This window comes from Cyprinus carpio, chromosome B6 (genome assembly GCF_018340385.1).
Source record: "Cyprinus carpio isolate SPL01 chromosome B6, ASM1834038v1, whole genome shotgun sequence".
NCBI lineage: Eukaryota > Metazoa > Chordata > Actinopteri > Cypriniformes > Cyprinidae > Cyprinus > Cyprinus carpio.
The window spans coordinates 27,402,107-27,414,233 of record NC_056602.1 but is presented as its reverse complement, the minus strand read 5'-3'; the positions used below and the strand labels follow the sequence as shown (position 1 = coordinate 27,414,233).

The 12,127-nt window shown below is 36.6% G+C and overlaps 1 protein-coding gene across 1 annotated transcript in view; it reads left to right on the top strand.

The window, feature by feature from the left end:
- Positions 1-12,127, top strand: part of LOC109092019 (voltage-dependent calcium channel subunit alpha-2/delta-2-like) — a 213,912-nt gene that overhangs the window by 127,688 nt on the left and 74,097 nt on the right. The window contains exon 5 of the mRNA XM_042726581.1: positions 6,249-6,293. Within this exon, the coding sequence (XP_042582515.1) occupies positions 6,249-6,293 (45 nt within the window). The remainder of the gene's footprint in view (positions 1-6,248; positions 6,294-12,127) is intronic.

Genomic DNA, 12,127 nt, shown 5'->3' with positions numbered 1-12,127 from the left:
CTCTCCCTCTCCCCTCCTCTCCCTCCCCTCCTCTCCTCTTCCCCTCTCCACCTCTCTCCCTTCTCCTCTCCACCTTTTCTCCCTCTCTCCTCCTCTCCCTTCCCTTCCTCTCCCCCCTTCCTCCCCCTTTTTCCTCCTCCCTTTTTCTCTCCTCCTCTCTCCTCTTCCCCCCTCCCCTTTCCTCCCCCCTCTCCTCCTCTCCTCCTTCTTTTCCTCCCCCCCCACCTCTCTCCTCTCCTCTCCCCTCCCTCCCACCTCGCTCTCTCCTTTCCTCTTTCCTCCTCTCTCCTCCTCTCTCCACCTCTCTCCCCCCTCTCCTTTTCCTCTTCCTCCTCCCTCTCCTCTCCCTCCTTCTTCTCCTCCTCTCCTCTCCTCGCTCTCTCTCAAGGCCTCTCTCCTCCCTCCTCTCCCTCTCCTCTCCTCCCCCCTCCATCTCCTTCCTCCCTTCTCTCCTCTCCCCTCCCCTCTCTCTCTCCTCTCCACCTCTCCCCTCTCCTCCTCTTTTCTCCCTCCTCTCCCCCTCTCTCCCTCTCCTCCTTTATCTCTCCTCTCTCTCCTCCTCCTCTCCTTCTCTCCTCTTCCTCTCCCCTCTCTCCTCTTCTCTCCTCTTCCCCTTCCTCCCTCTCTCTCTTCCTCCTCCTCCTCTCCTCCCTCTCCCTCCTCTCCTCCTCCCCTCCCCTCTCCCCCTCTCCTCTCCTCTCCTCTCCTCCTCCCTCCTCTTCCTCCTCTCCTCCTTTTCTCTCCCCTCTCCTCCCCTCCCCTCCCCTCTCCCCCTCTCCTCCTTTCCTCCCTCTTCCCTCCTCCTTCTCCTCCTTTCTCTCCTCCTTCTCCTCTCTCTCCTCTCTCTTCTCTTCTCCTCCTCCTCTCCTCTCCTCCTTCCTTTCTTTCTCTTCTCCCTCTCTCCCCCTCCTCTTTCCCTCCTCTTCTCTCCTCTCCTCTCCCCCTTCCCTCCTTTCCTCCTCTTTTCCCCTCTCCACCTTTCTCCCCCCTCTCCCTTCTCCCCCTCTCTCTTCTCCCCTCCTCCTCCTCCTGCTCCTCTCTCCTCTCTCTCCTCTCCTTTTCTCCTCTCTCCTCTCCTTCTCTCCACCTTCTCTCTTTCTCCTCCTCCTCTTTCCTCTCTTCTCCTCCTTCTCTCCTTCTCCTCTCCTCTCCTCTCTCTCCTCCTCCTTCTCTCCCTCCTTCTCTCCTCTCCTCCCTCCCTCTTTCTCCTCCTCCACCCCTCTCCCCTCCTCTCCTTCTCTTCCTCTCATCTCCTCCTTCCCTCCCTCCTCTCCTCTCTCCTCCTCCTCTCTCTCCTCCTCCCTCCACCACCCTCTTCTCCTCTCCTCCTCTTTCCTTTCTCTACTCTCCACCTTCTTTCCTCCTCCCCACCTATCTCCTCCTCTCTTCTCTCTCCTTCTCTATCTCTCCTCTCCTCCTCTCTCCTCCTCTCTCTCCTTCTCCTCTCTCCTCTCTCCTCTCATCTCCACCCCTCTCTACTCTCTCCCTCTCCTCTCCACCTCTCCTCCTCTCTCTTCTCCTCTCTCCTCTCATCTCCACCTCTCTACTCTCCTCCTCTCTCCTCTCCTTTCGATCTCTCTGCTCATTCTGTCTTCTCTTAAATTATCTTTCCCTCCTCATCCTTCTCTTTCTCTGTCATCCAGATCCTTCTTTTAAACCCCTCAGAGAGCATGTGACCTTTGCACAGTATAAGGGTCATTCTACAAAACGTGTGCCTTATTAACATATGTGTAAATAATGAATTTAACAGTGCATTTTGCTGTCCACTAATTTTTGGCATGTCTTAAAGCACAATGCACATACAGAAAATATTAATGTTTTGGGTTTTTTTAGGTTTCAGTTGACAATATATTGTTAAAAGACTTAAATTAATGACTTGAAGTTATAAATTTACCCTATAAATAAATATAAAATTATAAATTATTAAAAATATGTATTTTTATTTGTAATTCAACTGGTTAAAATATTAACACAGTTTTACGTTTGTGGGTGTGTGTGTGATCAACTAATAAAAAATATTAATAAATCAATTAAATATATATAAAGAATAATGTATTTATAGGGTAGTGTATATTAAAATAGTATAATATATAGTATAATATATAGTATAGTATAGTTATAAGATATGGTTAATAAATGTATATAAATGTAATGTAAGATTTATAGATGTAATATTTATTATCTGTATCTTATATTTCATAAACATTACTATTCAAATCCTATGCTTCATATTTTTATACATTTACATTTTCTTTGTTTAATTTATATATTCAAATGTTTTTCATATTTTTTCATCATTGCATTACATTACCTCATCAAGGACTACAGTAGTTTTTTTTTTTTTTTTTTTGATTTGTCAGATCTCAAACTTTAAACCCTATTACCATGTTTTTTGTATAGTGAACAGCTGAGAAAAGAAAAATGGACATTTGTTTATTTTCTAATAAACACCTTGAAGTGTCATGACCTTGAACTGAAGGCATCCTTTTAGGCATCCATTAAGTCCTTAAAATCCCATTAAGATGAAACAATGTCATTAAAGATGTTCTTTGTCTAATATAAATGTAAATATTTGAATTTGGAAATGAAAAAGGCGCCTGTTTTTCTCAAATGACATTGGCGGCAGGAGTGTGTTGTGCATTTGGGCGTTTTGTGGAAAGGATCTTTAGATGCGGCACGTCCCGTCCTGAGAGACCCGGAGGGGCCGGAAGAGAGGTTTGGCGAGGAGAGGGCAGGAGGTCATCGCTCACGACTGACTGGCTTTCTGATTTGAAGGAATAGAACTTTCTCTCGCTCTATTTCTGTCTCTATCTGTTGATCTCCTGACAGAGTCCCTGGAGACGCTGCTGTGAGCCGTGTGTGTGTGTGTTGCAGGGTTGTGTAGATTTGTCAGCGTTTTTGACCGCTGCCTTGTGACCAGCTCAGGCGTTGTTGTCACTGTGGTGTTGGCGTCTGGTTTGTTTGGATTGGCACTGTAGAGAGAGATGGGAATAGAACTGGCATGGACAGAGAACCAGAGAGAAACAGGCTATTTTGATATCACATGCTAGCATACTACTCATTCTGGTCCTGTAGTATGCATACTGCTTTTAATTATTTTATTCATAGAATACTTTTATAACCTACATGAACAGCTATGTTCATTGACATTTCCATATGAAAAATAAATCAGCTCAAATTTTCACTTCTTTTTTTTATCACATTAACTGCACTAACAAACAAAATTAAGACCTTTTTTTTTTAAATATGCATTGATGTAAAATGACTGCAGTCACTGAACTGTACATGCATATGTATAAACAACAAAATACTGCTGTTTGAAACATTAGGCATGCTTACTATTTTGCATATATTAAAAAATTATATTCAGCATGCATTATACAGTATACTCTGTATGCATGATGCAGTATATTTCAAAATGTATCAAACACTAGTATGCTACTCTGTCACACTGATCTCAGCTACCATTACTAGCATTTTTAATTCAAACTTTTGTCAGTTCAATCTAAAATGAGTCAAGGAGATGATCAATATTACTATTGATATAGTTTGGACTCATTTGTCACTTTGGAAATAGAAAGTAAAGTTTAGTTATTATTAAATATAAATGCTAGACTACTGGTTAAACTTAGGAGAACTAACATTTTTGCATTTATTTGATCAAAAATACAGTAAAAACAGCAATGCTGAGAAATATTATTACAATTTAATAATATATTTTTAAATTGTTATTTATTCCTGTGATGCAAAGCTGAATTGGATGGAAGTTATGACACCTTTTTCAGGATTCTTTGATGGATATAAAGTTAAAAGATTTTTACCAGAAAACAAAGATTTTTTATTTATTTTTAAATAACATTATAAATGTCTTTACTGTCACTTTTGATCTATGTAATACTTCCTAGCTGAATAAAAGTAATTAATTAGAAAAAACACTTTCCCCAAACTTTTGAATGTATATACTCACATAGAAAACAGTTATTTGAAATGGTAGTAATATTTCACAATATTTTTTGGATCAAATAAATGCAGCCTTGGTGAGCAGAAGAGACCTCTTTTAAAAACATTTAAAGGTGCTGTATGTAAATTTTTGACTCTACTAAAGCATAAAAATACCATAGTATGTTTGCAGATATTTAAGAAACATGGTAAGTTAACATACTTGTTAATCTGAAAAACAATGCTACAGTCAGTTATTCTCCTTTGAAAATGTGCATTCCGGGCCGGAATGCTGGTCTTTGTTTTGGTTTGTGAAACCCGTCCACTGCCAGTTTACCCAATTGTATTTCGGCACCCCGGGTTGCCATTTGGCGGAAAACACGGCGTATTTCATTTCATTCATCATCAAGTGTGCTCGATCCTGTTGGTGTTGTCAATCTGGCAACCTGCGTGTGCATCAAGTATGAGGAGGAGGGGCCAGGTGAAAAAAAACCCTCTCCAGTATTTTGAATTTGGCTGCAATACCTAGTTCAACCACTCGGTGTCAATCCTACATACAGCACCTTTAAAAATTGTAATTATTCCAAACTTTTGACCACCAGTGTATATACAAAGTATTTTTGCATTCCACACAGGAATGTTGCATACTGCTTGCTTCACAATTAATAAGAGCAAAGTGATAATATGCTGTTCCAAATGGAGAAAACAAGAAAGCAGTGGAGAAAGCTGTGGAAGCTGACCTTTTTCCCCATGTGATGATCCCCCCCCTGAGGAAAGGCGAGAGAGGGAGGAGGTCAGACACAGACCCCCGTGAGACGTCCCACCGCTGCCCATGAGCAGTCCTACACTACAGCAGCACATCACATCTGATCCATTCAGATCACAGCATTTACACAACCACTGGATGCTTCTCTACTCTCAAATATGTCAAATTATGTCCGGGAACATCCTTTGGTCTATTTCAGCTTGTCCTGTCATGGATGCTTCCCTTTTTTTTGGAAGAATTTCAAGCACACTTCATAGTGTTTCCAGTATTAGACAAGAGGTTTAATTTACGCAGCCAAGACTTCACAGACAGGTTTATAAGTGAAGATATGTCAGTATTTATTGTGAAATATATTTGACATTAAATACCAACATATATCCATTGAAGTGGTGTAAAAAGTTATTTTCTGTTCTATTCAAATAAATAAATTATAAAAATGATGCAACTCTAAAGCAATAATTACTGAGACAGGCTACTGAGGTGCAATAATTTATGTTTGCTCCAATTTACTAAAAATTACATATGTTCAATATTAATTAATATGTAACATTATATTTGTTATAATTTTGTCTTTATGTATTTATATATGTGTGTATGTATTGATTTTTTTTTTATCATTAGTCCTGCTTCCATTTTCATAGTACACATTATTTCCCTCGCCTAGTGTATTATTTTTATATTATTTCAAAATGTATGTTTAATATTAATTAACTATATATATTATATATAATATATATATATATATATATAGATATATATATATATATATATATAATTTTGTATTTATATTTTAATAGAATATATTTTATTTTTATAATGATGATATTATTATTATGTACTTCTGTTACTATTTTCTTGCAAAATGTTTGTTTTTTCATCTTTAATGACAAATGCAAGTGCAGTGTCTCAGTATTTATGATATGTATAATGACAAATCTAGCATTCACTTTGATTAATGAATGAATTGTGAGTATAGGCTGGTTTCACACTTGTCAGCTGAACATCTATATAAATGATTAAATGATTAAGATAATTGAGGGATGTTAGGGTGAGTGAGTGATCCTGTAAGTTTTGATGAAGTAATGATGAGTACATGAATGATCATCTGGTCAAAACTAATGGCAGGTGAAGTCTCATGTCGTGTCGTGTCAGTGAGTTATTATTTTAAAAGAAGGCTCAGTCTTTCTGCTTTGTGAGCAGATGTCTAATCCAGCAGCAGAGCCCTAATTCAACAAACAAAAAAGATGATGTTTATGCGACTGAATACAAAAGCACAACAGACAGCATCAAAACAAATGACAATTACATCTCACGAAAGCGCCCTCAGGACAGGCCTGTAATTTCATTATTGCTTTATTTTCTTTGAGAACTAATGAGTTAATAAGGATCGTTTTTTTTTTTTTTTGGTCTCACATGAAAACTATAATGCAGAAGGCAGGTAAATTAAAATGACATTGAGCTGGAAGTTTATTAATGGTCCTCAAGGCAATAATTTTTACATAAATGTTTATGTCACTAATATTTGTGTTTTGTTTTATTTTAGGAAAATGACATCCAGTACTACGACTCCAAAGCCGACTCGGATGCTGTAAGTGACAGATATTTTTATTTGTTTTGTGCTCTTTCAAATGAAAACTTTTCATTAACATTAAATATGTATTTTATAGAATATTTTAATATTGTTTGTGTTTATAATGTATTTATTTAAGTGTTATATAACTGTATAAGTTATAAGTGTCTTTATTTCATATTTAACAATAGGCTTTTTTAGTTTCCTTGCGTAAGTCATTGTGTCAATTTAAAGCTTGTCAAAGAAACATCAATGATTTTAGGAGAACTATGAGACAATGTTGATTCTTAAGTGTTCTGAGTTATGAAAGAGCAACTAAATTCTGCTCTGCAACACAAATATACACGTCACTGTATTTTTATGTATCATATACTCAGTAACAACCTTTTGACTGTATAAGTGAAAGGTCACTGCAGCTGATTGATTTCACAGTGTGCAGAAGGCCGGATGAGTAGAGGAGGAATGGAGGTATAATGAGAGAGAGGAGGAACAGTAGAGCATGAGAAGTCATAAATCAGAGAGTGATTTTGTGCGGTAGAAGCGCGGCAGGCATGTGATTAATGATTGGGCGCTTTAGGGGCTGTCAACGTCTCTAATTGGAGGACATCGCTCATCATTAAAAGGGGCAAGGGGACAGCAGCCCCACCAACACCCTTGTGACCCCTGCCGGCCCGAGAAACACAGGGTCAGAAAGTGTGCCGAGCTCGATTCCTTCATACACACACCTGCACATCTCCAGAAACACTCGAAACAATACTGTGTTCATATTGTAGAGATATACAAATACTTACAAATCCTTTGAGGTTCAAATATTGAATTTATATTTTGGTTTTATTGTGTTTATAATTCATGAGATTAATTAATGACTTATTTATCAATATAATAGTTTCTGGGTGATTTCTAAAGACTGACAGGAATTGTTACTTTTATTAACTTCAATAATGAATTAATTTGTTGTTACATTTTGTCCAGTTGTTGGATTGACAAAGATTATTATTATTATTATTATTTAATAATATTTATCTATTTGTTAGCATTATTTTTATTTCATTTATTGCAATCAATAATACATTATTATTATTTTTATTATTTAATAATATTTATCTATTTGTTAGCATTATTTTTATTTTCATTTATTGCAATAAATAATACATTATTATTATTATTATTATTATTATTATTATTATTATTATTGTTATTGTTATTGTTGTTATTATTATTCACATTTTGTCCAGCCATGAGAGGATTGGCAAAAAATATTTATTTATTTATTTTAGTACTTTTTTACATGTATAATAATAATAATAATAATTCATTATTTTTATGGCTATTTGTCTCTGAAATTGTACAAATGGAAAAGTGTTTACATTTTCAGTATATTGATATTGTTTCAGTGTATTCAAATGTACATAAAAGCTTCATTTATGAATATCTATGAGTTCAAATGCAAACAGAGGAGTTGCAGTTCCAAGAAGTATTTTAGTCGACAAAGTCAGATGAGAGCTGGCAGTGGAAATCAGGTCCATCAGCTCAAGCTGAGGTTTCTCTTTTTATCATCACAGTCTTGTCCATCCATTTGGTCTCCGTCGTCTCGCTCGGCAAACCTTGGCACGGTGCCATTCCATTCCCTCCCACTCTCCTCCTCTTCCATGCTGTTTTGTGATGCCCTTTGGAGCTTTGCTCTTCTCCACCTACAGCAGGAAAGATCTGCTCTTTTTCCTGCCCTAGAAGTTGTAATCTTCAGACCTGCAGGCAGATCTCCATCACGGGCCGCTCTAATGATGTTGACTCTTCCTCACACCTACTGAGGAAACCTTTGGCCTGATGTCTCGCAGGAAACTTTTTTAGGATGTGCTTCAGATACATTACAACAGGAAAATGCTAACTTTTTGCAAAAAAAAAAAAAAGTGCAGTACTTTTAAAAATCCAGATGGTAGACGGAAATCTAAAATAAAAAATAAATTAAAATTCATAGTACACTGTCATAATCCAGATGGTCCAATGGCTTCATCTTTAATTGATTACGTCGCCATTGGTCCAAAAGCACAAAGTTATTTACATTAAAACACCAGCATCTGCTTGCTGGATGTCAGTTGCCAAATGCTCTGATGTACAAATAAGAGATTACACAAGAGTTAGAGGTCCACTAATGCCACATGCATGCTAGAAGAGGGACAAGAAGTCTAAGTGAATGCACATTTAGATACGGCATAGATGTTTTGTGTTTTGTTTCTTTTTTCTAAAATAGCATTGTCTCTAACACAGTATAAGTGTTTTGATTTTATCCTATTACACTTATTGTTGCCAAATATGACATACTACCATACATGCTTTTTTTGCAGTGTGTGAATTTAATGTCTGTATACCAGGGTTTCTGCAGGTCTTTAACGGGACTTAATTCCACAAATTAAGGCATTAAAAGGGTCTTAAGTCTAAAATTCGTAAAGTCGTGGCATTAAATATCACATGTACTGCAAAAATGAATATCTTTATCATTGGTTGTCTTTTTTTAACCAATAGAAATATCTAAACGTCTTTATATCAAGATACTTTTTTTATTCGAGATGCGAAAATTTTGTTTATGCCGAAAACATAAACACATATCTCTCAGTGGAGTATGAAAACTTGTTTTATTTTAAAATTATGTAGATTTTTCTGAGCCCAATGGCAGATATTTGTTCTTTTTTAATGATAAGCTCACTTCATTTTGTTTTTGTTTTTTTAAAAAACTTCTTAGCTCACTTTATTTTGCTTCTCAAGTAAATGTATCTTGATTTAAGAATCTTTAAACATTTGTACTTGTACAAACAAGACCAAAATACTGAGAAAGAATATCACTTTCTGCAGGTACAGTAGAAATTAGGGTTATTTCTATATTCTGGTAGCTGGAACAGAGGTGTTCTTCAGCTATTTGTTTGTAAATTGATTAATGGAGTAATCGGTTGGAAGCTGTATTTTTAAACATAAGTGATGCTAATACAACTCATTTTGCTGTATTGATAACATGTTGACATATTGTGTTCCTTTCCATTTATTCCTCAAATTTTCTTTACTTGGTCTTAAAAGCGTCTTTAAAAAGTCTTAAATAAAACCTGCAGAAACCCTGGTATACTGTATAAAATATTAAGACTTAATTCTGCTAAAAAAATTAAAATAAAAAAATTGGAGAAAAAAAGCCTTTCTATGTTAGAGATGGAACTTTATAAGAAAGCTGTGTTTAAAAAATGGTCCCTGAAAACGATTAGATTTTTAATTGAATCTAGCATGTGATGTGATGCAGTCATGTGACAGTATAACATGCTACTGTTTGAAACATTTAATGTTGCGTTATGCATACTGTTTCACAAACTAGATTGAAATAGTAAGAAGATCTGCTCTTTGTGCAGGCTTTAGAAAATATGAGGATGCCATTTTTGTTTCTAAAAGTCATTATTAGGGTTATTATTTTGCTAAATTTGGACTGTGACACATGCACACTAACACTCTCAAAAGGTAAAAGTGTAAGCGGCCTGTAATTTTGTTTGTGATTAAAATGAACTCTTGAAAGATAAAGGTGCGATTGAGAGAGTCCTCAAAATGTCACTTTTGGCTCTCTCAACCTTTAATCAAACCTTCAAAACAGGGTGATAAAATTAACAAATGAGGTAATGAATGGAGTTAAACAGGTGGTGTATGGACGGGGAAAATGAACCGATCACTCCGTCCTGTGTGGATTTTGAGCTCCTAATTAGAAGCTGTCTTGGGTAATTATGACTGAGCTCGACTGACGCTAAAAACACTCGAGTGAAGGATAGTCAGGTGGTAGAATAAACAAATAAAGGACATCGAGCTGAGATCCCCTCAAAGAAGACTTTTCCAAATTAGTTGCCTGAAACGTGTCTAAACGAGCAGGTGTAGTTGTTTGTGCTGGTGATGTGTTGCCTTGAAAAACGCAGAAGTGTTTGTTATCAGCATGATGCGGTCATTTATAGCTTTCCTTCATTTTAACAAGCAGACTGCAGGAGTTTGGAGTGATTTTATGCTTCAGATCAAAATGAACTTTTATGTACATCCTTTAAAAAAGTTCCTAGATTTATTATAAATAATTCAACCGTTTGTTTTTATGTTAATGCAATGCAACTTCCTCCACTTCTGAAGCAGCTTTTCTTTTTTGCTTTTTCTTTTCAGTTCAACATACTTTTGCAGCTAGAAATGTCACCTTACTGAAGTAAAATGCATTGCAAATGTCACTTTCATGTTGGCTTTAGCATACTACAATTTCTGCGGTATGCAGTATGTACGTTGAATGCCATGTGAAAATGTTTATGCATAGAAAAGCAACATGACCTTCTGCATTTGCCAGAATATGCAATGCAAATCTAGAGCTCATTGAGCTGAATACTGTATCCCACAATGCAGTGTCCTCCACTTGACCTTCCATTTCCAGTGTGACTAAGGAAACGTCAGTAAAATCAGCCACCATTTATAACACCATCTTGATCCATTGTTTGATCCCAATGCCAAAAGTTAAGACATATTTACACAGAAGTGAACTGAAAATGTGAAATCTATTTTAGATTAACCTTTGGTTAATATAAGATCATTTGACAACAGTATTGCACAGTAATGTTTGCAGTATTGGTCATTGCATGTTGACTATTTTGTGTACTATTTTTAAAAACAGCTTAACCCTAGTATTGCCATATGAACACAGCTGCTGTATTTAAAGGAACAGTAATCTAGCATTACATCACGTGCTCACCATTGGATCTTCTGCAGTGAATGGGTGCCGTCAGAATGAGAGTCCAAACACCCAAACATTACAGTAATCCACAAGTAATCCACACCACTCCTGTCCATCAATCAACATCTTAAAAAGTGAAAAGCTGCATGTATAAGAAACAAATTCCTTATTAAGGCATTTCAACTGTAAACCATTACTTCTAGCCAAAATATGACTCCATAATCCATAATAACAGTTCCTCCAGTGAAATGTCCATCCCCTGTTGCTCTCTTATGTCAGTTTGTTTAGAACTGTTCTGAACTGTTTTCACATGTAAACAGTGTTTGATCTGTGCATATTTCTCTCCTGATTCAGACAAGGCAACGTTTTCACTGGTGGAAGTGTTATATGGATTATGGATTTATGGATTATGTATTTTAGCTGGAAGCAATGGTTTGAATTTTAAAACGCTGTGATGATGGATTTGTTTCTTACAAACATGCAGCTTTTGACTTGACAAGATGATAATTGATGGACTGGAGTAGTGTGGAGTGGTGTGGATTGTTGGGATGTTTTTATCAGCTGTTTGGACTCGGTTGACAAAATCTCTCCAATTTCTCCTAAGTTTCTCTACACAGTATCAGTATTTGAAAACTGCTGTTTGTATAATTGTTTAATCCTGTTAGTTCAAGTTAGCTTTAATCATGACCTCCATTTCTGATTGTTAATGCTCTGAATCATGTGTGGAGCCAAAACATTATTACATAGAGAGTCAGATATGAACTAGTGATAAGTAAAGTCAATGCACCATGTCACTTCAAATTATTTGCGAGGAAAACTGAAAGAAATCCCAACAGGTTTTCCCATTTTCACAAGGTTATCTGCATCCTATATGTGCTTGTGCGTGTTTGTCACATTTAGGGGTATTGGAAAACCACCGTTTCCATGTTCGGCAACAGTTTATAATTGCATTTTAATAGACAATTAAAGGCAGGCCATAAATCAGCTCTCACACTTGGCAGGAGGCTTGAATTTAATTTTGAGGAAAACAAAAAAAAACAAACAGTGTTTACTACGTCAACCCCAATTAACCCATGCCACTCTATTACTGTACACCACACTTCACCCTGTGATGAAGACAAGGGTGTTT